Source organism: Embiotoca jacksoni, unplaced genomic scaffold (genome assembly GCF_022577435.1).
Source record: "Embiotoca jacksoni isolate LCO1_2020_lvr unplaced genomic scaffold, fEmbJac1.0.p SCAF_38, whole genome shotgun sequence".
In the NCBI taxonomy this organism is placed as follows: Eukaryota; Metazoa; Chordata; class Actinopteri; family Embiotocidae; genus Embiotoca; species Embiotoca jacksoni.
This window is the reverse complement of record NW_027185390.1, coordinates 2,836,678-2,864,607: the sequence shown is the minus strand read 5'-3', so window position 1 is coordinate 2,864,607 and position 27,930 is coordinate 2,836,678. Positions and strand designations below refer to the sequence as shown.

The 27,930-nt window shown below is 48.5% G+C and overlaps 1 protein-coding gene across 3 annotated transcripts; it reads right to left on the bottom strand.

Moving 5' to 3' along the window:
• On the bottom strand, positions 1 to 27,825 carry rnd3a (Rho family GTPase 3a). 3 transcript variants are annotated; one of them, XM_069166286.1, is made up of 7 exons: positions 27,139 to 27,825; positions 21,801 to 21,888; positions 12,497 to 12,640; positions 12,141 to 12,228; positions 4,179 to 4,288; positions 2,718 to 2,852; positions 1 to 2,466 (listed from the first exon to the last, which is right to left on the bottom strand). In XM_069166286.1, the coding sequence occupies exons 3-7, from the start codon at positions 12,599 to 12,601 to the stop codon at positions 2,218 to 2,220; spliced, it is 687 nt and encodes a 228-aa protein (XP_069022387.1). In that variant the 5' UTR covers positions 12,602 to 12,640; positions 21,801 to 21,888; positions 27,139 to 27,825; the 3' UTR covers positions 1 to 2,217. The 3 variants fall into 3 exon arrangements, with proteins under 3 accessions (XP_069022387.1, XP_069022386.1, XP_069022385.1); XM_069166285.1 differs by having other exon boundaries at positions 21,801 to 21,891; positions 27,401 to 27,825; XM_069166284.1 differs by lacking the exons at positions 21,801 to 21,888; positions 27,139 to 27,825 and having other exon boundaries at positions 12,497 to 12,842.
• Between the last annotated feature and the right edge of the window lie 105 nt (positions 27,826 to 27,930).

Sequence of the window (27,930 nt, the reverse complement as noted above, 5' to 3'; positions counted from 1 at the left end):
TTCAATTCCATTTGCATTTATTCTAAAGGGAAAATATATAATTCAATAAATATTGTGGCAACGACATTGGCAAAGACATTTTGGAGGTGACATCAACATTCAAGGAAACGTGATAGTGTACACGGGGAGGAGACAACAGATTAGAAAATGAAGATGGGAGTCGGGCGGGGAGCGCCGAGCTGCCAAACGCGACAGCGCTGGCATTTGAACAAGCGAACTGATAAGCGGAAAGTTACATTAAAAGTGCATCGATGCCTTTGATATTTAAACAGCTTCGTAATTGCACTGTCGGAGGGGAAAAAAAAACAAAAACAAATACAAAAACAAAGACAGTTTTCTCATTTTCCAAATTGAAACCTAATTCTTCTTTACATTACGACACGCTGTATTTCAAATGAAACTGAAAACACTGAAATGGCCTCGTTAACTTTCAGCCAGAAGCAATACAATCCGATTTTAAAGTAGAAAATGTGTGGCGGTGTGTTCGGGAAAACGGGCCGCGTCTTAAAAAAAATAGAAAATAAAAAACACTTTCCAGACATGTTTGCTGACGTCTACAGAAACGGCGGAGGCTGTTAAAAAGGTTCATTTTCTGTTGGATGCGTTGTTCTCACGACAAACCTTTGAACGCTAGACGTCACTTTCCGTGTCGTAACCCCAAGTTCACGAGTTCTGTTTGAAGGCGGCGTATGTCTGCAAACTATTCCTCTTTTGTGGGGTCATTTATACCCACAGAGGAGGTTAAATAAAACATCAACATGTAGCTTCCTCTATTTTTTTTTTCCTCTGTTTCCTCAAAGTCAGCAGCGCCAAGATCATTTAAAGTTGGTTCATTAAAAAATGCCTTAGAGTTCAAACCCACTAATTGTTGCTTTTCTATTTGAATGTTTGAATGGAATAATTTCACATTATTCATTTCATCACTAATAGCTGGTGTGAATGGGCGGGAGGGGGGCCTTTAAAAAAAATATATTTTACAGCAGTCGGAGCTACTTCGGGGGAAACACAAAGCCGGGAGCTCTGCTGTTTACGCAGACAAATAAACAGGATTTAATTGTTGCTTTTTTCCAATTCCACTGCCTCTATAAAGTGCGGTGGGAAATTTATTCACGCCTCCAACTGGCTATGAGCCTTTTAGGATATCCTCATTTTGCTCAATTAGGCAATTTTGTTTTTTTTCCCCATAAAGGGTCCCGTATAGGGTCGATTGAGTTTTTTGTTTTTTTTAAATATCCTCTTTCAGCTTGGACAAATGAAGGGACATGTTACATTTGTTTATCGTGTGGACTGAAGTGAACCATTTGCCAAATCCCAGACGGCTGAAAACCATTGTTGTTAATGGAGTTATTCCAGTACTGTTGAGGTGACACGACCGGATCGGTGGCACCGTTCGAGCTCCCGCCATCACCCGAGGGAAAACAGAACAATGACGCAGCTACACACCAATGACTTCACATTATACCGACGACATATCAGAGACGAGGGGGACACACATACACACAGCGTCAAGTTTCCATTGCGCGGGATTGAGGACGTTCTCTTCTGAGCTCCTCTGCACACAGACTACCAGTTTACAGGAGCGAAGAGGGTGAGAGGGTGAATCAGTTCCAAACCACGGTGACGGGTTGTTGTATAAGCCCTCCGAGCAAAAAAAAAAAAGTCTTTGATCCTGCACAAACAACAGAAGCTCCTTTTATTACCTTTTTTTTTTTTTTTTTTTACCCCCCACACTCGCCTCTCCCACAAAAAAAAAAAAAAAAAATCACTGGCTTCGGCTCTCGTTCCAAAGATCGCATGTTCCTTCTTTGAGAAATGAGCGTCTCCTAATGACATCACTCCTCCTGCTCATTTCCTGTTGGTGTGGAAAGCCTTGACAGCATCCGCGTTGTCCTCCCAGGAGGAAGCGGGTCACTTCCCCCCCCACGAGCAGGTAGCTCCGCTGATAGATAGCTTCCTCTTCTGGTGGGGGTGTGTGTGTGTGTGTTACGGGGGTGGGGGAGGGAGGGAAGGGGGGAAGGGCGTCAATCGAGACGCTACTAGTTTTCATTGGTGCGGAGTATTCCGGTAACATGAACGTGAATTGAAGCTTATAAAACCCCTTTTCCGGACGGACACGTAAGGGGTCTTTAGCGTGCAGGATTGCCCCGATAGCTTCCCGCTTGCTCCGTCCTCGTCCTCCTCAGTCTGAGCCCCCACCCCCCCCTCTGTCCGATCGAGTCACATGACCGTGCAACTTTTGGCTTTGTCTTTCCGGAGGTCCGACGCCACGGCGGCCAGGTCGGGCCGACCGGGCATGTGCGAGATCCTCTTGTTGGAGCGGGCGGCCTTGCTGCGCTTCACGTTTTTGTGGTTTTTGTTGATGCAGGCCAGCGTGGCCACGTGGAAAATGTCTCTGACGCTGTTCTCCGACTGCTGGGCCGAGCACTCGATGTAGGGCGCCGAGATCTGCTTGGCCATGCTGGAGCCCTGGAGGGAGGAAAGGAGGAGGAGGAGGAGGGTAAAAACAATACAAATTAGGTCAAATACGGTCACCGCCGGAAAAGAAAAAGCTCGCAGGTCAGCTTCCACGCATTTAACGTCACCGACGGGATTTTCACTCCGAGGGATCAATTAAACGCGTCTTAGAGCGGAGTACAATGAAGCGGTTATTCGCGGCAGATTACGGCCGCAAAAACTGCACCTTGCGTTTCGGACGTCGGCGCTTTTAACCTGCGTACCTGGTCGTAGGAGACCGGCGTCTGTCGGTGGTTGGAAAGCTCCACGAGGGTGGTCAGGTCAGTGCGCAGGTCGGACTTGCAGCCGACCAGCAGCATCTTGGTGTTGGGACAAAACTCCTGGATCTCCCCTTTCCACTGCGGAGACAGAGAACAACGATCAGTCACGGACCGTCTTCATTTATTCAGCAATTATCCGCCGCCGCCGCCACCCTTCTCCCAAATGCCCCAATATCAATATGACCCGGGCTAATCTTGGTGTTTAAAATCGATTACGTCCCCCGCGCTGCGACGGTAACTGAATACGCGTTAAAATTCATGCTCGCGCGTCGACCGGAACGACCCGACAAGAAATCCCACGAGCTCCGCCGCCCCCGCCGCCTGCCCTTTACGTGCAAAGGTTAATGCTGACACTTCCTGGAGCCCCCCCCCCCCCCCACCCCGCATGCTTTGACCCGCGGAAGGGAACTACAAATAATCCCCGTGTTCCCTTCCTGACAACAATAAATGCTCTGTGATCAATGGGATTTCTCTTGGGGCTTTAATCTGAGGCTAACGTGCCTCAGGGCCGGCCGGGGGATCAAGTTCATCGACATCTGACGAGGAAGTTGTTTTATCCGAACGCACGTGCAAAAATAAGAAATTCATAATGATCGGACTGCTAATTTCCACCTCATCGTGTGGCGAATTCTCACTTTTGTTTTTCCATTTCCATTTTCAGACAGCGAACGGCAGACCTCCGCTACGTCTGCCAGACAAGGCCGAAGCTCCCCTTGAGAAAACACCACGGAGGTTTATCCGTATTCGTCAGTTTTCGTGACCTTGGTGGAGATTACATCCCACAGCTGGAAGACTCAGTCTGCATAAATAAATCATGCTTTTTTCTTTTTTCTTTTTTTTTTGCCGGACCTCGAATAATGCCCTCAATCACGCAGAATGGCCACCGCCGCTGGGGGAGTGGGAAAGTTAAAGAAAGCTGAAGCTGAAGAAAGCGCCGCGACAACTACGAGGAGAGAGCGCACCGGACTGTAGGAAAGCAACGTTTTTTTGCATTCTCAACAACGAGTGCCGTCGAAGTCAGGCGACGGACGCCACTGGTATTTCCTTCGCCGGCTTTACGGGGGAGGAAATACCAGCTTTATGTTCAGCAGACGTTCCGACATGTGGGAGTCAGCCGGTACGACCGAAGTCATCCGCCGTCAACCGCCGAGCGGCTCCATGCGAGCAGCTGGTGGTTCAGCGACGCTCAAGGACTTCCTTCTTACGCCCCCCCCTCCTCCCTCCCTTCCCCACCCACGCCACAACTTTTACGACTTCACATCACAAGATCTGAAAAAAAAAAAATCTGTCGACGGTGAACTTTTCAATCCAGTGAAATGGAACCGGGACGTTGTCAGCAGATCAAACAAATATAAAAGAGCATAAAAGTCGAGGAACGTTAAGATGTCGAAATGAGGAACAAACCTTTTTCAGCACGCTGTCGAGCGTTTCGGGGCGGCTGATGTCGAAACAGATGAGGACGGCGTCGGAGTCTGGATAGGAGAGGGGCCTCACGTTGTCGTAGTACGGAGATCCTGGAACCAAAAGAAAACAAGGAACTCAAACCGCGTTCGCGGGCCGTTAGGCGAGGACGACTCTACACAAAACCGCTCCGCCGATGAAGCTCCAAGCGGCTTCTTCCACCAAAACAGCCGTCTGAAAAACAGGTGGTCGGCCGAGGCTGAGAAATTTTCTTGATTCACTTTTCGCTTTCGCTATTTTTGGATCACCTCGACAGAGTTCCAGCTCCAGGGACGGGACGGACGGGGGGGGGGGGGGGACTCTCACGCAATCAGTGCTTCGGGACAGAAAATTAGATCGTAAATCTGGTTTGCGCAGGTTTTTCTGCGGTGGGTAAAAGGTTTCTACTTCGCAGGGAGACATACAATTCATCAGACGGTCATATTTCTGGCTTTACAGCAAAGGAAATACCAGCATTCGAGTGAGGGGCGGCAACCGAACCTAAACAAAAAAACACAGTTTCTTGACTGCATGAAAGAGGTCAAATTATCGCTAAGCATTTCTGACAGTTACTTTCATACGACGTGACTGCAGCTCAGCCGTAATCCATGGCAACCAGGCGAGAAAAACAAATAATGCCGCATCGGTAGAAAAATGCGCTGACTACGACAAAAATCACAAGAAGAAAAATGTTCTCAGGAGAAGAGGAGAACTTCAGAGCGAGGAAACGACTCCCTCCTCAAATTGAAACCATGTGCGGCGGGAGACGCCCATCTCGCCGCCAGACCGGAGGGCGAGGAGGGGAGGAATAGGGGAGGACGGGAGAGGGGCGGAGGGACCGGCGGCGGCGGGGGGGGAGGAGGGAGGTCGGGGGGCCTTATGTCAAGGTGAGTCAAGATCACATGACGAGCAAGAGGTGACCACACACAACCGGCTGCCAAGAATCTGGAGAATTTCATTTTTTTTTGGTAATTGAAGGCTCCCCCGGGAGGTCCTTTCTAAACACTGCTGCGGAGAAAAGCCAGGAATGCACTGTCACGTGCACGCGCACACGCACACACTCACACTCACACTCACACACACACACACACTTGGAGAGCTACAGTTTCTAATCTAAACAGTCTGGATGGGAGACGACAGCGTTTTAAACATTGCTTCCAGGCCTGGGCCTCGCACAGCAGAGCACGACGCCGACTGATGTGGGCATACAGAAATCTGAAAAGTATCAATATACACTCCCGTATTTGGCGTGTGTGTGTGTGTGTGTGTGTGTGTGTGTGTGTGTGTGTGTGTGTGTGTGTGTGTGTTGGGGGGTATGAGGGAGGTCACAGGTCACAGCGCCTCCATAACATAATAAATATAAAAGAACTTGTGTTACAGGTAAACCGACGGCGCGACAGTTTAAAAGATAAAAAAAAAAAAAAAAGAAACTCAGGAAACCAAAACAATTCACATTACGTGCCAATAGCTACATTACATTCAAATAAACGTTATACTAGTTCAATCATTGGACTTCAAAGTGACACTAACGTACGAATGACAAACATCGCGAAAAGTTAGCGACGGTTAGCTCATGTAAGCCAACGTATTCCATTTTTTTTCAGAGCGACAAGATAGTTCACGTTGATCTGTGGTGTGTATACACGAGAGCCAATCAGGCTGCAGTCTCGATGGCTATTTCCACTTAAAAAAAAAAAACAAACACAGTCAGCGAAGTGTGACTGCCAGGAACTGCGCCGGATGAATCGGTTCGACGTCTCGATCCGAGCGTGATGTTTCGCAGATGCACGCTCGTCGTTTTCCGCTCGCCGCCCGGGTATCTGTCCGGAGAGCCGTCCGGTAGGCGACGACAAAAGGCCGAGACGGCGGGCGGCTACCGTCGACGCGGCGCAGGAAACACGAGGCGAGGAGGAATGTGGGATCCTCCCCACCCACCACCACCACCACCACCACCACACCCACAAGAATTTAGCTCCCATTTTTCACGGCCGTCTCGCAATCAATCACGACCACGTCGCCCTGTTCGAAGGGTTTTTCTTGCCGGGGGAACAAACATCGCTGGAAAAGTAAAGAGACGTTTGTTTTTTTTTGTTTTTCCTACAATTTCAATTTCAACCCCGATGACATCCGCTGGGTGCGGCGTTGCGTTTGCTGTTGATGCGTCCGCGCATGTTCCCGTGAATTCACCTGGAGACTAAAGTATTTAAAGCTGCAAACATCCGTCGTCGCGGATCGCAATTTTAAACGTGGCTTTCTGGGGGAGACGTTTTGTTTTGTTTTTTTCTTTTCTGCGATTTTTTTTTTTTTTTTTACCGCCGCGTCGGCCCCCCGCGTCAGAGACCGACCTCCGCTTCGAGGTCATCTTCCTGCCAAGCGGAAAGATGACGAGGAAATCCCAGAGCTAACTCGCACAAAGACCTGGTGATTGTCATCTAATTAGCTCCTGTCATTGTTCTCCCACAGGATCTCTAAATCTGGAAGGAAGACACACACCCTGTCCTCCCTCTCCGTCCTCCCGACACGCTCTCCAGCCCCTCCCGCTTTATCTTCAACGTCTTCGCGCCCGCTCGCCCCCCAAATTAATACCGTCGCGCACAGCGAGACGTGAGGAGACGAAACAATGCGAGCGAACTTCCACTGTGGCTCCGACTGAGAAAAAAAAAAAGAAAGATTTTCCGTGACCGAGTAGAAGCTCTTTCCTCGTTAATGTGCCTTTTTCGGGCTGCTTTCCGCAACAGCTGGGATGGAAAGCACCCACGTAAGGCGATGAATATACATGAAAGAAGTCGGAAAATACATTCCGGTCTATTCATGTAATGCGGCTCGTTATTCAAATTCCCAGATGTTCCCCAAAAATTTCCACCAAAAAAGAAAGAAAAAAAAAAATTTGAAGACGTTAAAAAAAAAAAAAAAAAAAAGAAATCTCCCGTTTGCGAAGTCGCCGCAAATAGCCCACGATGTTTCGAGACATCCTGCTTTGCACAACGACGGCGCGACGACATGGAAATGTACTTTATCTCCCGTAAACACATGCAGACCTGAGGTAAGCCAGCTGCAGCTGACAGTCTGGAGGTATGGCAACAGGTCTGCAGGCCTGCTGATTTACTGCATTGCTGACATAGCTGAGCAGAGCAGAGCTGATGGGTGGTGCGTCTGTGTGTGTGTGCGTCTGTGTGTGTGTGTGTGTGTGTGTGCATCTGTGTGTGTCTGTGTGTGCACGTCTGTCTCCGAGGAAAGGAGCACCTGTGGAAACAGCAAACGGCGAGCTTAAACGTACACCGTAACCTCTCGCCAGCGGACTCTTTCTGCGACGCTGCGAAGGACAAAGAGCGATTTAGACCCAAAGTAACCCCCGGCCGGCAGCCGCCGCCGCCGCCACCGTTGCCGCGGTTACCGAGATATCTGGTGCGGTAAATTGCTGCCATCGCGCCGTGTCAAATCCGGACAGGCGTCCTGCTGATAAGGTACGAACACAGGATCGCGTGACAGAATGGAATTTGTCATATGGCGATATGATAAGAAATGATGCGCTGTGACAATCATCGTCGTTATTATTATTGTTATTATCATTACTACTACAAGATACGATATGTTACGATACGAAAGTGAAGTACTGCAAAATGTCGCGATACATCATAATACGTCGTGACATATTACCCTGAAATCCCTCACACGTACGTTGTGATACGTTGCGACGCGTCGCCATGTTTCACATTCGATTACAAAACGCTACAACGCGTTACGATACGCTGCGATACGTTACAGTATGCGACGCTATGTGACGATGCGTCGTGTCTGATGCGACACATCGCAGACCGCGTTTTGGTTTCCATCGAGACTCCGTAACGAGCTCCAGGGTTTCACTTATGATCCAGTTCCAGTTTTAGCAATGTAAGTCCTCAAGAGTCCGACGACGCGTTCACTCCTTGGATCAAATGTTGCATAATCCGGCCAAAAGAAGAAACGTGTAACGCCCTAATGCGAGCGCTGTCTGAAACGCGAATCCAAACAGGAAGCAGGTGGAGCGCGTGCGGGACGGTCACGTGTTTCTCAATGAGGGCCCGGCAGGATGCGCGGTGAGCCAGTGAAATTCAAAGATCGCGGTGCGAAGACCGCACACGGGCTTTAATGTCAGGTGTAACATCTCTCACACACACACAAAGTCCTTCCATGACATTAGCAGCCAGGAAGTCTATTAATTCTCTGACAGGATTCCTCCGCCCTTGAGTTCATACACCACCACCACCACCACCACCACCACCGACGCTGCCGCCGCCCGGCAAATTCCAACGTGATTCAATTTCCCCCCTTGGAAACGAGGTAGGGCTTTAGTGATCCACGCCACATCTCTTTCACTGGCTGAGGATCCGGGCCTGCCGGGTACAATAGGGGTCTTTGTAGGGGAGGAAGTAGAAACCTTTAGTCTGAGGAATGCCAGACATGCGGCTCCAATTCGCTGAGCCCAGAAATGTGATCCAGTGCAACAATGGCTGCCGAATGAAGAATGAACGGGGGGGAGGGGGAAGGGTGAGGAGGAGGGGGGGAGGGGGGGGGGCACAGTCTGTGTGCACGAGCAGCAAGAGGAGCTTATTGAGTGCAAGAAAAAGTGCCATAGCTAAGCTGTCCGGCATTACAGGCGGAGAAGCACATGCGACATGCTCCAGAAACTGCAGATAATCTGGCCGGCTCCGACCCGACGCGGTTACCGCGGTTACAAGTCCTTCATTCGACTTTCTTCCCCGTCTTTCAAAGTGGGTCGACTTTTATTGGGTAAACAAACAAAACAACAACAAAAATTGTCCCCGCGTGGTTCCCGGGTATGAATACGGTGAGGAATGAGATCCGTCGGGGTCCGACGCGTGTCTCTTTGGGAGCCCTTGATGAGAGTGGATTTTTTTCTTATTAGATTTTTTTTTATTGAAGATCGTATTTGTGGCAGCTTTGGGAAATTGCCTAAAACAGTTGGAACAAACATCCCTGACTGATTTTGTGAAGAAAGAGAAATACTAAGCCGTTTCCTGCTTCTCAGTCCGGCGTAAGTGCATTAGGAATATTTCCGCCGCGCTAAGGTGCAAAATCCCAGATCACAACGGAAACAATTGGTTGATCGGCAGGAAATTAAGCCGCAGCGATATTAAAGCTGCTTTTATCAACGTATAAAGAAGGGGTCGTATGTGTGATATGAAAGTGGCCCCTCGTAGACAGGAAACGCACCCCCCCCACCCACCCCTCCACCGCCGAGAGAATCGCTGTTTCCAATCAGCACTACTGTGCATTTTAGTGTCTTTCAGCTTTAATTGCGTCCGCTCCCTGTCGCAACCAGCAGCTGTTTTCAAAGGAAACGCAAAGATAAAAGCCACCAAAATGGCACGGCGGGTGGCGAGTTCGCAAAACAAAAAACACGCGTAACTCATTGATCCGCCCTCGATTAGGCGTGTTCACGTGACTCATCGGGTCACGAGTGCTAAAAGCCGGTAAACGCACGTCGACTTTCCGATGCGATACTGTGTCGGCGTTGTAAAAAGTTGCGCAAATGGTAATTCGCCTGCTTGTTCCAGCTGCGAAAATGTTCGGATTTGGTTCTTTCCGGCCGCTTTACAGCACCGTAGCTGCGCTGTAACTGACACCTCGCGCTTCAACAAAGTGCATCTGGAGGTTTCGGTTATTAACCGTCAGCACCGGAAGTAGCCGGTGTGAGATTGCTCACTTAAAAAGGCTCCGAGATGCTTTTTTTTAAAATTTTTATTATTTTCTCGTTTCTATTCCGTAAAATAGGACGTGGCCTCGGGCGCGCAGGTGCCGAGCGACGGGGGCTGCTCTGTTTACCCTCGCCGCGTCTGACTCTCAAGCAAACACCTTTTTTTTTTTTTTTTTTTTTTTTTTTCCAGCTCATTCAGACACGCGGGCGGGCAGACAAACGTAAACCACTTCCTCCTGCTGAAAGAAGCATCAAAAGCCTCAGCCCCGGCGGACCTCACCCGGAGACCGCGCAGACGAACAAATGGGAAGGCTTGAGTAGCTGGCAGGCGTTTACCTTAATGACCTGAATTACACCCATCACCCTCCCTTTTAAACACACTCTCTCTCTCGCACACACACACACACACACACACACACACACACACACACACACACGCGGCGGGCCGCTCATTAGGCCTCTCATCGAGGCAGAACAAAGACCACCTCGGTGTGTGTAGGTGTATGTTTGTGTATGTTTGTGAGGAAGGAGGTGGTGGTGGGAGGGAAGGAGGGAAGGGGGGGGGGGGGTTGTCTTCATCTCTTAGTGCCTGGGTCCAACACACACACACACACACACACACACACACACACACACACACACACACACCATACCTCAGGAGATTAGGGATCAATCAGATTGGCCGATGGGTGTCTCGGCGAGGGGACCGGTCAAGCCGAAAGCTGTATCAATCGGTCACTCTGTGTGTGTGTGTGTGTGTGTGTGTGTGTGTGTGTGTGTGTGTGTGTGTGAAGAGTGGGGGTTGGAGTGGGACGGGGGTTATTGTGGCTCCATCTCAGATCCCGCTGATCTAATAGGAAACACCCCCCTTCCTCCTCCTCCTCCCCCTCCTCCTCATTTTTCTGTTTTATGAAGCAGAAAAGAAAAAGAAAAATGGCTCCAGGCGTCGGGCCAACACGGCGCAATAAAACTAAATTCTCTGCTCTGACCGCCTTTCATTTCTTCGCCTCTCCACATCCACAAGACACACAAACCTGGAGGGGAATTTTTTTTTTATTTTTTTTTTTTTTTTAAATTGAGCCTCTTGTTTTTTTGCTTGTAGCGTTTCCCAGCCTGGAGGTGAAGATTATTCTGCTGATAACAGGGTAATAAGCTTTACAACAACAACAACAACAAATCCAACTTTAAAAGGGAACATTTTGGTCAGAATTTCGACACCATTTTTGTAGTTTTGCGAGCGATAATTAATGTTTCCGCGAGAAAAAGTTACTCACACTTCGCTCAGGAATTCCAGGGCGGGACCCGCAACAGCTGGCTGTCGGCTTGTACCCGCCCATCACACACACACACACACACACACACACACACACACACACACACACACACACACACCACATGTTCACACACATGCTACATACGCCTCGCCTCGCTCATGCCTCGCTGCTGCCTGACTATTCACCGCTCGGGCATTGATGGATGGGAAAGTGGGTTTGTTTACACACACACACACACACACACACACACACACACACACACACACACACACACACACACACACACAGGGGATGCAGCAGCTGACCCTGAGCCCTGAACACAAAGTGCAACCAACAAGCGATAAATTTTTTTTTGGAAGAACCGGTGTTGCTCAACTTTTGCCCCCCCCCCCAAAAAAAACCTCTAAGTGTGTCCACCAGATGTGGGAACACGAGCTCAGGTCCGCCCGTCATAACGTCTCCTCCTGCCCCCCCCCAGCTCCCCTCCCTTTCCTGTTTCTACTTCTTCTGGGAGGAATTCATCAATCAAATCCACTCCACCGGGTTAAAAACTGAGCCCTAACGCTGAACATGTCCATGTAGGCGAAAGGTGAGTCCGGCTCTAATCCGGAGGGGAAATGTGTCCGTCTTGTAGGACCAGCAGCTCCAGACTATGAGAAAGGATTAACCCGGTTTTATTGATTAAAATGGGCCACAGATTAATTTCATTATTCACCAAAAAAAAAAAAAAAAAAAAAAAAAAAAAAAAAATGCAGGCCTGGGACTCATTTCGGGTGAAAATATCCGAGATGGAGCTGCAAAATTTGCGCATTTGACCTCCCTGAAGTTAAAAGTTGCAGATTAATCCGGTGATAAATCACAGCGTGCTCGGACACGTCCGGGACACGTCCGGACACACACACACACACATACATATACATATACACGAGAGGTACACGGAGAGCATCGGTTTACCTGAGGTGTCCCACAAACTGAGCTCGATCCTCTGCGTGTCGATTTCGAAGCTGGCCGTGTAGTTCTCAAACACCGTGGGGACGTAGCTCTGCAGGAGACGCGAGGGGTGTGCGTGTTAGAAATGTTTGGGGTTTAAACTTGGGTTAAAAAAAAAAAAAAAAAAAGAGCAACGTGAACATGAATTACACTCCACACATCCGTGCAAGCCGCAATAACCGCGTCTATATCGGACGCATTACAGCCCAAACTCCTTGCCAGCGCACGCACGCATTGCATTTTTTATTTTTTTATTTATTTTTTTATTATTTCATCCGTGTCCATAAACGCATCGTGTCGTCAAGTCTGCAGGGACTCACCTCGGGGAAACAGTCCTTGGCGAACACGTGAAGCAGCGCGGTCTTCCCGCACTGGCTGTCCCCCACCACCACGATCTTACACTTCACACTCTGACTGGGATCCATGCCGGATTTCAGAGAAAACTTCTGGCACGAGCGTCTCTCCTTCATTGATTGCAGTCGGGATTAAATGAAGAAAAAATGAGTCCAATCCTTGCGGGTGTGTGTGTGTGTGTGTGTGTGTGCGTGCGTGTGCGTGTGAATCGTGGAGATGTAACGCGGTGTTTCCAGATCCCCTGCCTGCTCGTGCGTCTCCCCCGGTGCCTCCGCCTGCTCTGAGCCGGTAAAATGCCATTTGCTCATATTTATAACGTCGGAGGAGCCAATGGCAGCGGGCCTCCTGCTGTCGGGATGAAGCAGGCAACGCCTCCCACCCCTCCCTCCCTTCACCCCCCCCCCCCCCCACACACACACACACACACACAGAGCAGCCTGGCCACCGGGACAGCGCCCCCGTTCGGACGACACCATAAACTCTATACGAAATAATAATAATAATAATAATATTAAAACACACCAACACAACTGTTATATCAAATAAATGAACAAATATATTACAAAACAGACGATGCCTTACTTTTTCTGTTCGTGGTTGTGAAATCTTTACAAACAAATGCTCTCCATTAAATATTATTGCCGATTGTAGCCCGGATCAAATGTTCATCTGCCGTAGCCTAATATGCGTTATTCTTTCGTAGTAACAGGTATGTCAAAAACTACAGCCTGCTGGTTAACAGGCTATGTACATTTTTGAAATAGTCAGTCATGGCTAGTTTTGCGGTTTTTGATATATTTTCTATTAAACCACTTTTATTCCTCGCTGGCTACAGCGTGAGTTTCACGTCCTGGTCCGCGTAGCTCCCGCTTTGGTTAATTACGGGGAATAACAAACCGATAAAGCTAAATATGACGCGTTATCAAAACGGACGTGTTTCATTTACACCGAACAGTTAGAGCAAAATCAACAACTAAACTGGACGTCAGTTTTGTACGTGTTTACAGAAGCTCCATTCTTGACAATTGCACATTTTTACGCCAACATGTGTTTTCACACAGCAAAGGCGATATCATTATGCCTTTGTAGGGCGGCGTCGTGGAGTTAAAAGTAAATGTAATAAGAGCAGAAATACTTTGGCGGAGCTTGATTGGAGTATGAAAACACCTCTGTACATCATGAATAATTCATATGAAACTCTTCCATGTTGCAGCTGCTGACAGTCTCGCTGTCGCGCTGCTTACCAACGGGAGAAACTTTAAACCGTTTCAACTTTTACAAGTGCTTTAAAAGGGTTTCTGCTGGGCCGGAGCGCAATAAAAGGCTCTCGTTTCTCACAGGGTTGAAGCGGTTTACACCTTATTATCACCTTCCTGTCTGCGTTTCATACATATTTCACTCAGCTCCTCCTCCTCCTCTTCCGAAGAAGGAACTATTCAGTCGAACTTGAAAAAAACAAAACAGTAAACCCAGATGCTGCTCGTTTCCACTGAACAACGTCAGTAGTAGTTTCCAGCGAGGATCCTCCCCCCCCCATTATCTGTGAGTAATACACGCACTTGTTGTGGGCATACGTGGAGTAAAACACATGAGCTTTCATCCAGGGCCTTCAGAGAAAACAGAAAAGAAAAGGGGGGGGACTTCATTTCCCAAACGGGATCGATAACGCACCGCATTCCCGTTTTTCTTTCTTTTTTTTTCCAAGCAGGAACCCTTCTGGTCCGGAGGCCTCCTCTCTCAGCCTCCGGGGCTACTACTTCCCCAACGCGGCATCCTTTGCTAATTTTCACCCCCACCCCCCCCCCCAAAAAAAAAAAAAGGAGAAGGGGAAAACAGCAGCGCTGTGCATCGACTCTCCCCTCTGCGACAAAGCGATTGGACTGTCGGAGTAGCTGGCAGCGTTTTTGCAGTGAGACAGCTCCACCCTGCAGGCTGTGTGCTGGGAGTCCCGTCTGTTGTGTGGGAGCTCTGCCTCCAGGACACGGCGCTGCCAGCAGAGAGGGGACAGGAGCAGGAGGGGCTTCGCAACTTGGCTGCTGTCTCCGTACCATAATGCATTTGACCTCATTCGAATTCTGTCGGAATCACAAGATTATGGAGATTTCACCTGCCGGGGCAGCAAAGCTGTCATTTTCTGCTCGCCGTGATTTTATTTTATTTTTTTAAGGCAGTGACTCCCCGACTCGTCTCCGTTTTCCTTCCTCTCCGCGTGTCCGAACGAATCCAGTTTGCACGCACAGAGGAGGCCGTCGCCGAGGAGACGGGTGAACAAAACCACATTAACCGGGTTGTTTACTCACAGGGCCCCCCCGACGCCCTGCTCCGGTGTTACTCAGGTTGCCTGCTGCATTCTGCTACAGCCTGCGGCGTTGCCAATCGCACTCGGGTGCAGCAACACATTTGGGCCAGAGTGAGGCTGTGCGGACTGACGTCACGCGGAACCGTCTCCAAGGTAAAGTCGCGCGTGAGACGGCGTCGGCGGCCCGTGGCGGCGGCCGGATCGAGGACGAGCGGCGGATCAGCTGACTCGATCCGATCGGAAACCCGACGATACCACGGCCCGCCCGCGGGCCTCGTTTATTACGCCTTATTTTCTAATTCGTGATTATTTTCAGACGGGCCGCCGGAAAACGTATAAGAAGGGCCGACTTCAGCTAACGGCACCGCAAGAACCCGAGGACAATTTTTATTGACTCGTCATTTTATAGGACGAGTTGAACGGGAGTCGACGGAGGCTTTTTGGAGCCGACCTCTAGTGGCGCCCGGTGGTACTGCGGCTTAAGGCGCTTCTGCGTCTGCCACTTTTATATACGGCCAATGATCGAGGAGCTGCTTTGATCATTTCAAAATCCGTTACTTCTTTCATTTCCCACAATGCCGTAAGGCAAACGCAGAAAATAATAATGGAGCCTGAGCGCTTTAGGTCGGTGGAAGGAGTCATATTCTGTCTTATACTCTTTTTTTATTATTGCACCGCTACAACATATTTCTTTGTTAATCCGTCGCCGGATGTGAAACCTTCGTCGACTGAAATAAATGACAAAAAGCCCCCCGCGGGACACGCGGTCCAGCAAACTGGGTCTTTCTGTTAATGGAGTTGGCAGGCGAGTACAGTCGCCTAAATACTGTACGCGGCTCCGAGAATAGAAACGAGGGTACCGCCTGTTTCTGGTCGCGCGGTGCCGTCAGCGTCCTGCGGATCTTGTACATTTCCATGAGGGCGACACGCCACTCATTTTCCCCACATCTGCTTTACATATTCACGCTGTGTTTTTCATTTGGCTCCTTTGCGGTTTGTTTGTTTTTCTCACCGGAGGAGAGCGTGTGCGCGTAGTTTAGCGTCAGCCGGGATGATCTTGAGCTGTCCTCGACTGAAGCAGCAACAAGACTCAAACGCTGTGTTGTTTCCTTCGGGAATCCCCGCCGCCGCGTACCTTTCAACTTTCGCTGCCTGGCTGTCACGTAGAATAAAATATGACGCAGAGTCCCCCGCCCCCGTCGCCACGGTAAAAAGAAAAGAAACAAACAATCGATTGTACGCAGATATTTTTCACGGCTGTAAATAATCTGAATTATTCATCCTGAAAATAACTCAGATCGGCGGCGCCGTAGTTTCCAGCGATAAAACTATCTTTGATATCCGGCCAGGTTCGGGTCTGGGTCGGGGTCCGGGCCCGGGTCACGCATCGTTCTTCCCCTTCATGGAAAAAAAAACAAAAAACATTTCCAGTAATGTCGGGCAAATCGCGGGTAACCGTTTTGCAAATGAAGATCACGACAGTTCAAAGAAACGGGTCGCCGGATGAGTCGCGAAGCGAGCAACGAGGGATTTGACCCGGGTCTGAAAGCGGCTCGCTTTTGTCCGGCGGCGGGCCGGGCGGTGCCGGGGCGGTGCCGGAGGCACGTGACGAGCGTCGGTCACCGGGTCCCTCTCCCCCTCCGCCCCGACAGCGCGCTGCCCTGCAGTTATCTCTGTCGACATGCATTCAAATCAGCGGAGCGCTGACATTTACCGCCGGGGCAAACGGCACCGGCTTCGGTCCGAGAGGGCTTTCCTCGACGGTTAGTCACCGCGACTGGGGAATTGAGGGCGGATTCAGAAGACTCCGGGGAGAAACGGCGACGGACGTCTCTTTGTTTTTTGTTTTGTTTTTACTCGTCGCGGCCTTCGCGCCGGGGAAACAAACGGACCTTCTTACTGTGGGAAAAGATCCTTTTTTAGATCCGACACCATCTTCAAATATGCCGCTCCGTCTACGGTGTCGCAGCTGTGGGTTTTTCCGGCGGTAAGGGCCTGAATAAAATCTTCAAAGCTTCCGTCTGTAAAATAAAATACATTTTGTTAAACACGAGATGTCAGAGCTGGTTTGACCCCCCTCGCGGTTTTCTGTGTAACTTCCCCTTGCTCTCGGCTCTCGGCCTTGATCTCGGGCTGCCAGCGGCGGGGGGCCGCGGTCTGAAAGCGCTCCAGTTGCGGGGATGTTATTTCACACCAGCAGAGCTAGTGAGTGAGTGACCCTTAATGACACGTGTGTGTGTGTGTGTGTGTGTGTGTGTGTTTTCTCACAGAGATTCATTTTCCCGCATGTGATCTGTGTGAGCTGAAAGCAGAGGTCGTCCTATTGTAATCGCTGCAGTCGCCCTCACTCCAGCCGAGTAAAAGCATTAAATTGTGCATAACAACACATTATCGCGGCGATTATTATAATAACTGACCCTCCGCTACAACCCGCCGATGTCACTTACAGCAGCCCGGCATCAGTTTATGTTGCAATTTCTGATGATTACAGATGACGGACGAGCAATTAAAAGAGTATATTTAAACAGGGGGTCGTCGAATTAATACGCCAGCGCCAAAAGATTTCTCATTTCTAACCGGTAATCGATAATTTTGTCAGCTGTCACCAGCGGATTTTTATCGGCTGCGGCTGAATATGTTAATTAGCGCAGGGTAAGTTGCCGTCTGAAGGACGCGGGAGCAGCGGATTAGCCTTGAAACGCTGTTAGAGCCCGTAAACACGCTGTTCAACGTGTTCACTTTGCGCTTTTGTGAGTTTGTGTTTAAAAATTTAAAAAAAAAAAAATTAAATACCACCGTGCGCAAGGACTTGTTCGAGAACACGAGCAGTCAATCATACAAGTTGCTGGAGGGGGAGGGGGGGGGGGGGTTAAATCTGAAAAGGCCAAAGGACCTTTTTCAGTCATACAAATATTTCAGAAGGAGGTGGACAGACTTATCGTCTTCACAACAGCCTCCAGGCACGCCTTACCTTCTCATTTCAAATTAACTTTCCCAAATGTCACGGTTGTTTCCGTGAAGTCATAGTTGAGACTTTGCTATTTTCAGAAAGACATCACTGTCGGGTAATGACTCCAAATGCAATACCGACACCGCTGCCTTGTGAAACGTCTCGAGTGACGTGGCTGTACTTTGCGCTATTGTGTAACGGACTGAAGCGCAAAAAAAAAAAAAAAAAGTATCTCCGAGCGCACATGGGAAGATTTCCAAAATACCTTTTAGTATTAAAAATGTCTGGGGGAATCGGTTTTCTCCTCGAGTTTCCAGAGAGCCTCGCACTTTCTTTCAGGCTGTCCCGATGACATGTGCACGCCGACCTCCTTTTGCGTCGCGATCCGTTGACGAACCCTCGCGTAAACTCCGGTCTGTTTCTTGTTTTCCTCTTAACTAATTTCCAGTAGTTATGAGTAACTTAAGCAGCGTCGGCTTGTGTTTAACCTCTCGCAAAATACACAGTGAGTCACCTGCTATCACTCAGCATTACATCATCCAAAACATCAACATTCGGGGCACCGGAGCCAAAATGTCTTTACCCGTGTAACAGGTTCAGGCTGCCGACGGGACGGCCTGGCGCTCCTTATGAATCCACGCTTAATAACAAAAAAAAGAGCAATTCTTCATCGGGGTGGGGGTGGGTGGGTGGGGGGGGGGGTCCTGGTGCGTGAAGCAGCGCTAACTGACTGGAACCTCCTAATTAATCCCAACTAGCTCCGGCTCCCTTTCCTTGGCTTACTAACACATGACATTTTCTTTTAATAAACCATTAGCTTAATATCCTCCGATGAACGGTACTGGAGGGCAACGAGGGCACGACGCACACGCACACGCACACACACACACACACACACACACAGTTAGACAAAGTACAGTAAAGTCTGTGGAGTGCCTCCCGTCAGTCATTAGGTCCGTTCAGGCCTGGATGGACACACTGATGTAATGAGGCACAGTCAATGTGTTCAGTCTGTGTTTAATAGATTGAAGGATGAATCATTCCAGGGATGACCTGATTCTTCAGGGAACTTTGAGCATGTGTGTGTGTGTGTGTGTGGGGAGGGTGTTCGGGGTTGGGGCGGGGGGGTTAATGGCGCGTGAAATTATGACTTCGTTTGCATAAACCACATGATGGGAAAATAATCATATCTGTCAGTAACATGACAGCAACAAAGGATAGTTGGGAGTTTAATCATCGGATAATGACAGTCGAAAGAAATCATTAAAAATGCCGCATGTGTGTTTTTAATTATACCCGACAAAAACAGAAACAAAAATACGTCCGTACGGCTTTCCACATTGGAATTATCTTTTTATAAAGTGTGCCGTCGGTGCTACATGGCTATACATGTCATATAATATAATATTATAAAATAGTATACTGCGTCATTAAGTGCACGTAAAATAAAGGTAGGCGTCAATTAATTCATAAAAAATGTGACATATTGTAAAAATTTACTTCTGCATTCCCCCATTTATCAATTTATTTCATTCAAAATTTTCATTTGATCTATTTATTCATTTTAAAAACGTTAATGCGTGTTTATTTCTGCGTTGTTTGACCTCCGAAACGTATTTTTCCTCCCTCCCTCCCTCCCTGCCTCCCTCCCTCCCTCCCATGCAGAGTCGGTCTGTGCCTTCAGGTGTCGATCAGCCCATTGACCCCGTCACGCACCTTGAATGATACGGTGGCACCCTCATTAGCATAATGAAGCAGAAATGCATAAATACATGTCAAATGCACACGTTTGTGGAAATAGATGAGGGGAAACGCAACAAAAAAAAAAAAAGGGGGGATAATACAGAAATAACTGCTTTAAAGGTTTGTCACGTTTTTTTTCCTTCCAGAAATGTCCGCTAACACTGCTGGCAGAGATGATATTAAAATGACACCGTATTTATCAGCGAGCCTTCACATCATCAGTTCAATAAAAACTGTAATATCTTTTCGTCGACGTTATTAAATGCCACTTTTAATTCACTTCCGGTCTGGCGGCGAATTCATTTCACCCTCGTTTTCATAGGAAGAGGAACCGGAGTTCATCTGGTCAATCTTCCAGCCTGGAAGATGCGCACGGATGTGGCTTCTTCTTCTTTTTTTTCTTCTTCACGGCGCTAAAGACCCACCGCAGCCACTGCGATGACTCAAATCACGTCTGATCCGAGGCGGCGTGCGCGTTTAGACGCATGTGTGTGTGTGTGCGCGTGTGTGTGACGTGTGAGCTGCAGATGAGGGTGACAGCGAGGGAAAAAGAAAGCCGCCGGTGTCGTCTGGTTCTTCGCGGCGGCGATGATAAACGAGACGCTCCACGTGTGCGCGGCGGCGGCGATCTTTCAAATTTGCCCTCGGATCTCCAACGCAGAAAAAGACATCGTCGCCGTCGGCCCAATCGAAAGCTATTAAATATTAATCGCCGGTGACTGATGTTAAGAGTTGACACGGTTACGGGGCTTGGACGTGATCTTACAGGGCTTTCGGGTGACGCGACGGGGCTCTCCGGCTGCTGCGTCCGTCCTCGGCCGGCGATGACAGACAGCAGCCGACTGCATTTCTGAGCTTCTCTCTTTCCGAATGCTAAGAGAAAAGCAATATTTAAAAAAAAAAAAACGATATTTGAATTGATTTTGCTGCAGCTAATAAAACGACTCGCGCCAGTAAAAGGCCGTGATCGAGGTGAAATTAAACGTGACCTTCGGGCCACTAACGAGCTGCGTTTCTAGCCGCTTTGCACACTGTATATTTCACCTGACATTATCAACACGTGGCTTCAGTTCTCACAGCGGCACTCGATTGCCGCCAGACACGAGTTGGGAGCCCGAACGGGGCAAACGACGTGTTTAAAGTACTTGCTCATATCTGAGCCGCAGCTGTGGACAGACTTTAAACCGGTCTAGTTCTACATCCCGTACGTAACAGCCTTTCGTCTGAGGAAAATGTGGGTCTTCCCGACGGCCTCGTCTTTTCCCGTCGCTTCATTTCCTGCGTTACGCCTGCGTGTTTTTACGACCTCCCTAACCGCTTGGTCGTTCAGCGTGTGGAGCACGCCGCCTCCCACGTTGTAACCGCCAGCTCGCGGATTTCAGTTCATAAAATGTGAGAAATTTGGTGAAAAAAACCCCCAAAAACAAACGGCTTCGATTTCATCCTTAAATCGTCTGGTTTGCCTAAACCGCAGTCAGAAATCTAAATCTTGACTTTTTCAATTTACAGACAACATATTTACGTAACCGGCAAATATTTGGCTTTTTTTTTTTTACTGCGTTAAAGACTCAAAAACTTTGTTGGTCGACTAACAAAGAATTGCAGGAGCTCATGGGACCGCAAAACTTCATTTGCAGTCACGTGTTCCTGCATATTGTCCGACCTCTGTCATCCAGGTGTTTCGGGAGAGCATCTCAGATTAGTTCCTTCAAAATTCCTACAAACACCCTGAAGTTAATCAGTTCCACACATGTTTTCCAGGACAGGAAGCAGAATACCTCACAGGGAGACAAGAGCTTCCATATATTTTGGAGCTCCGCTTCTCTTTGTCAGCATCGCCGTGGTGACGCCCCCCCCCCCCTCCTACTGGCAAGCCTCTGCACCCCGGCCTGGAAACCTGCAGCAGACATGGCGAGGATGCGGCGTGTTGAGCCAAGCTGTAACGCTGCTGCCCAAAAACAACCGACGGGAGGGGAGCTCCGGAGGGGGATGGGTGTAGGAGGAGGAGGAGGAGGAGGAGGAGGAGGTGGAGGAGGAGGTGCGAATGTGTCAGCATCTGTGTGTGCGCATTTAGAAACTCTCCACACAGATATGAGTGAATGTCTGGACATCCCTGACAACAATGAAAGCACTTCTTTACAGCAGCAGGAGGTGGGATTGGATGTGCAACCAGCCAGAGGTGAGACCTTTTGGTGGTGGTGGGGGAGAGGGGGGGAGAGAGGGGGGGGGGCTCCCTGACAGAAAGAGAGAGTTAAAAGGAAGTGTGTGGTGGGGTTACCTTGAGCCACTGGAGGGGTGCTGGTGGGATTTGGAGGCATACCGTAAGAGCTCTTTGATCTGCCGAAGTGGCCCGAGGTGTTCGAGGCCTGCTGGGAGCCGAGTGGGTGGAAGTCAAGACACAAAAAAAACAGCGTTACACAATGGAGACGCCGCAGTGCATAACATCACATTCGAACGGTATTGTTTAAAAAAAAACAACAACAAAGATGATGACAATAAATCCCACCTTTGTTTTGTCATTCTCAGTCAGTGGTGTGTGCGTGACTGAGAATAATAAGACAAAGTCCGGGTGGCAGCGAGATGGAGACCTCGAAAAGACAATAGCGGCGCGTAGCAATGACTGATGGTCTGTGCACGTGCGATAGAGAAATAATTGGATTAAAAATGAATGTGAAACCGCAGTCCCTGATTGGCTCACGGCATTAATGAAATGTGGCAACGTCGGAATTACCCGTGGCGCATTCAAGGACAATTCGAAATGAGACCGTTCTCGATTATTTTGGTATTTTTGGAATTGCGTCCCGTATTTTATTCTCCACGTAGAAGCCGCGAAAGTCCAATTCGACATCGGGAATGACCGAGAAGACGCGCAGCAATATCACCGACCGTTATCAAGTACGTCTGCGCGTTCACGATTCCCGCGGTTCCTATCGGCGCAAAGAAGAACTACAACCTCTGGCCGTCCGTATTGTTTCTCTGCAAACATTTATCTCGCCGTTATTGTCCTACCACGTGCATTTCATCTTCTGTTGTATCAAACTCTAACCTCTTTATTTGGGCTGTGCATGTTTTACTTATTATAAATGGTTATCTCCTGGTCTCCCTCGAAGTTATCCGCTTATTTAATGTCCGTACTGTGTGCGTATTGCGCCGGCGTAAAAAACGTGCGACGTATCTGCCAATGCGGCAGCGAGTCGGCGGGCGCAGCTAAAGAGGAGAAAGAGAGGGGGGGGGGGAACTGTCACTTGTCTCTCGGGGTTTTTTTGTGTGTTTTTTTTGGGTCTGTCTCCACTTATAAAACTCCCATAAAAACCAATAATGCTGCGCAGATGCAGACGTTTTGCCCGTGAGCTAACAATCTAGAGGGCGCAGTATGCCGAGAATGCCTTTGATCAGGGCTTTTATGAAGGAGACGGCCGCTTTGATGATTTTGCTGACATTTCCAGGAGACTTTTAAAGACTCGACTGGGGCTAATCAAATCAGCGTGCTCGCTCTCTCTCGCTCTCTCTCCGGTCGAGGTTATGCAGCGTGGATGCGGTCGGGCCTCGTCGGGAGTTTATGGTTCAGAGACGAGGAGACGTTTGCGTCTCGAGTGCTTTCCGAAAGAATGAAAAGAGGTTTACGTGGTCTCTACGGGCGTGTGCACCTATTTAATGTGAAGAAATGCACACGGTTGCGTGTATGTGCAGGTAAATGCAGGTTTTAGCGCACTGAAAATACAGATGTTTTGGTCTGAAAATCTTCAGTGCCGCGCTTTTTTTTAACACCCCGGTATCAAAGGGAGACTTTTTTAACAACCGGTCCAGGTGTCGCAAATAATCTGAAAAGCTTTCATTTTTTTTTTTTCTTCTTCTTCTTCTTCTTCAAAGCGAAGTAAGAAGAAAATGAAGCGGAGCCAGAGCACGACGGTCAAAATAAGTCCAATTAAGTCCCCGAGACAAGTTAGGACTTAACGAGGGACTCTGATAACTCCCTCAGCTCGGCCCCAATAATCACACAAGTAGTTTTCCCAACTACTTTTCCGAACGTTAGCCTTCAGCTGCTGCAGAAAGAGGCGCCACAAAGTCGGCGTATAAAAAAAAAAAAATTAAAAAAAAAATCAACCCATGCGTTTAAGTTTTAACCTGACATACTTAGAAGCTCTATTACCTTGGCATGATTATTGTTATGTCTTTCTGAGGTGGAAATGTCTATACGTCTTTGTCCTCCGTCTAAAGCATTAACATTTCACATACAGCCAGCGACATTCATCATCACCACTCTACTGATTTCTGATGCTGACAGCATACAAATGCACTCATCACTCACACACACTCACACACACACACACACGTGCACACACCTGCACGTACCAACACACCCACGCTGACACATCCCATTGGCTCTGATGGCCGGTGATATATTCCCAACCTTTTCATATATGTGTGTATATATATATATATATATCTATCTCCACCTGTCTCTTTTTTAGTCAGTCTAGACGAACTTATGACGGGTATCACCAGCGTGGGTCGAAGCAGCAGATGAATTCACACTAATGAATTACACAGGGTTTAATTTTACGTAATCTGCCCGCTCTTTAGTTATGTAAATCTTTCAATTACCGAAAGGGGATTTTCATGTTGGCCGTCACAGGCGGGTAATAAGTTCTCGTTCCTTTGAGGATCCCGTTCGTTCTTTACACATCGTAACGGCGCTCCCCTACAGGACGATTACGCGGCCTCCCCCTTCACAATGTCACCAGTTCTATTAGCGCCCCGGGGACCCATCACGGTCAGCGCGGCGTGAGTAATGGCAGATGTAATAAAGAGACCGGGGCGACCGATGCCATTTCTGTGGCAATTTTGAAAAATGTCCAGGCCGTTGTATCGTACAGGTGCTTTCGCACAACTCTGAATTATCGTGCGTATTTCTGTAATATTTCCACCTCCTGAACACGTCTACGGTTTAAAATAAGACCGAGTGCCGCGAATAATCAAAAGGGCCACAAATCATAGGATGCCACCTGAGGGACGTGCCTCTCTCTCTCTCTCTCTCTCTCGGACGACCGGTGTCCGTTGTCGGTTAATGGAGCCGAGAGACGACGGATGAAATGGAGAAGCTCTCCCACGAGGCAGCGTTCGACCGATCGCATGATATTTAGGAGCAGCTGCAGACGATCACGGTAGATAACGAAGCGAGTCATCCGTCAAACCGAATCGCCGTTTTTCCACTTTCTTCACGTTACCGTTTCTATATTGCAACCTGTCGCCGTGCTTTATTACTTCAGGAAGCGTCACGGGCCAGAGGTTACTTAAATCGTTTCGCGTTCGTTCGCAAACAGCTTTTTTTTTTTCCTTCTTTTTTTTTTTACTCACGGTGGCAGGAGTTCCCGGAACGGGCGAAGACGACCGATACTCTAAAATAACAACATTTTTAAAAACGTGGAGCGGACGCGAGGATCTGGGTTTTAAAAGACGAGTGGACGGACAGGTAACGGACACGACGTGACGAGGAAGGAGAGCGGACGGGCTAAATCCACCGGGGAGCAAAGGACAACGAGGGACAGGTGAAACTAATCGGGGCGGGACAGACAACCGTCTGCAAACCAGTTTATCCTCCAGCAGAGGAGGTTCAATCAGAGTGAACGGTGCAACGCCTGTTGGTCATCGGCAGACATTTTCCAGTCAAAGTGGAATTTTGCTGAAAAAAATGTCTTTCTTTCTAAGCAAACAAGATGACGAATTTCTTTGGAATGAATTGATTTTAACTGCAAAAGTTGTTTTGCATGAAGCTGCTGGAGATCAGCCGTGTAGCCTGTATGTAAATCGAGGGGGGGGGGGGGCATGCGGCGTCCGCGTGCTGAGCGCCGCAGCCTGCGGTGTCGAGGTTCAAACGGGCAATCGCGTTTCTTCTTCACACCCGACTGACCGCGAGCTTTTTCAAAATGGTCAGAGCCAAGACTGATAATTACACCGACACTTCCCGGACGGACTCGCGAGGGAGGCTGAACAGCTGGGGAGCTGAGATGTGGGGAGGGAGGAGACGTCAAAGGGCGGCTCTCCTTTTTGAAAGTGTCGGCCTCGGTACGTATCGACCGAGATAACGCTGCGCTTAAAGGAAGTGGTAAAAAAAAAAAAAAAAAAAAAAAAAAAAAATGAGAATACAGAAACTTTACGGTAAGAAATGTCACGTGATCGTAAAACAAACGTAAATGTCCCACATTAAGAGATTGAAACCGGGGTAAGACTCAAAGCAGGAACACGTGTGTGCGTGTGTAAAGGTTACTAAATAACCTCCCGCGTGTTCTTGATGACATGTCACAGACACAAATTGAATGAAATCCAATTAAACTAAAATATTATTAAATTACGTGGCTATAAAAAGATCAATCCCCTCAGGGACGCCGGCGGACGTCTGGCTCGGGGCGCCGAAGTGACCCCAAACCGCCCCCTTTAGGTGGTCGCTATGGCAACAAAGCCGGGACGGATGTCTAAAATTAGACCGTTTTGAGTCAGAAACTTTAAATAAAACAGACACGAGAGGTGAGTGATTACAAAATAAAAACAGGAAACCCGCAGTATGTGTGTGAGCTACCGCTTTCTGTGGTTCAAACTAGTGTTTTTTTGTAGAGGCCTGATATTTTTGGACCGTTTACTCCAGATTTTAGTTTTGCAATAAGGATTTTATTTTACAAACTGCATTGCAATAAAAATAAGATTTAATTCCCTTATTGGTCTTGTGGTTTATTGTTTTTCCCTTAACATTATTCCCTGCCAACTTGATTATTTTGTCATTCTTCAATCAAATATTTGGTTTAATTTGGACATGCTCCGTCTTCGGTCCAGTAATGAGCCCGTGTTGCCTTAATTAGTAACTCGCCAACGGTATCTCTGTCCTCGCTTCAATTTGGAGCCAGGCGCGACCATATTTGGACGATCGAGGGGCGGAGTTCACCGAGGACGCTGTGCCCCGCCCACTAACTGACCCCAACCTCGGGGTACGTCAATCAAACAAACGCTGTGATGTAGTGAAGTTTTGTTTAGGAACCGCGTGCGGGTGTTTTATTTTGAAAATTCTCCCGGACTTTTATTTTGTTTCCTCGACGAACTTCCTGCCGGGCCGATCTGCTCCAACCTGGTTTTGCCCCGGCCTCCGTCAGGTTTTGGTAAATTATAAATAGTCTGCCGCACACGTTGATGTGTTCATGTTGAGCAGGTAAGATTAGTCGGAGTCGGACTATGAAACTACTTTACTGTCATTTTGAACATCGTCCGAGCTGCAGGAGAGGAGACAGAAACATGGACATCCCTTTTATTTACTTCGCTCTGATGCACTCGCATAATAAAGACCGCAGGCTTGAAGATGATGACAGAAAACAACACGTTGGGGCACTCGGCGTAACCCTGGGCAACTTGCATCGGATTTGCATATTCATTAAGGGGGCGGGGCCGTACACTCCATATGCCACTGTTTACCACTTTAATACTTTATCTAATCCACGGACGTGTTTAATGTGTCTTTGGAGTCATCTTGTTTCCCATTTAATATCATTACATTAGATAAATAAGTCCATTAAATATTAACTTTATAAGAGTTTTGCTCAATAGTTTTCTAGTAAGATCTTTTACTCAACTGTTATTGTTCCTGTCTTCGTAGTTTTGAGGTTGTTTTCTTGTTTCATCTCTTTTAAATTCATGATTTCGATCTCTGTAGTCATTGTGCGTCTCTTTACGGCCGTTTTACATCTCTCGCCTCCCTCCGGTGTCGTTTTCTTTCCGGCATTTCTCTGCTCTCACTTCGTGTTTATTTGCGATTGTTTTGCGGGATTTGATCTCTTTGTAGTCGCCGTGCACGTACTCACGATCATTCTGTAGTTATTCCACCGACTCTCTTACCAGTAACATCAAACAGAAGCAGGCGATGGAGGGGGTGGGTGGGTGGGTGGGGGTGTGTCCAATTACAGGTTTGATCCCCAGCGGGCACCGTCCACCGTGAAAACGTCCTTGAGACGAGACGCTTTCCGGCCCGCTGCCGCCGCCGCTCCTGACCTCCGTCGTGGACGCTTAATATATTCGCCAACGCCGTTACCTCATTATACTTCATGCATAATGAGGGGGAGGAATGAAAAGAGATGGGAGGGTTTGGACCCTTTCAGGACATATAATTCCCACTTCCTGGTTGTTGACCCTCCTTCTATATCCATACACAATAAGTGCCCCCCCCCCCTCCTTCAGATAATGGTTAATTGTTGAAGACGTGCTATCGGAGAGGTCCGGGGTGTGAAGAGTCTTCAATGAAGGGTTCTTCTAATTCCTCCGTCCTCTTGGATGCTTCCATTGTGCTCGAGAGGCGCTGCAGCTCGGCAACCTCCTCCTCCTCCTCCTCCTCCTCCACCACCACGTTCCTATGGTAACAAGTCCGAGCC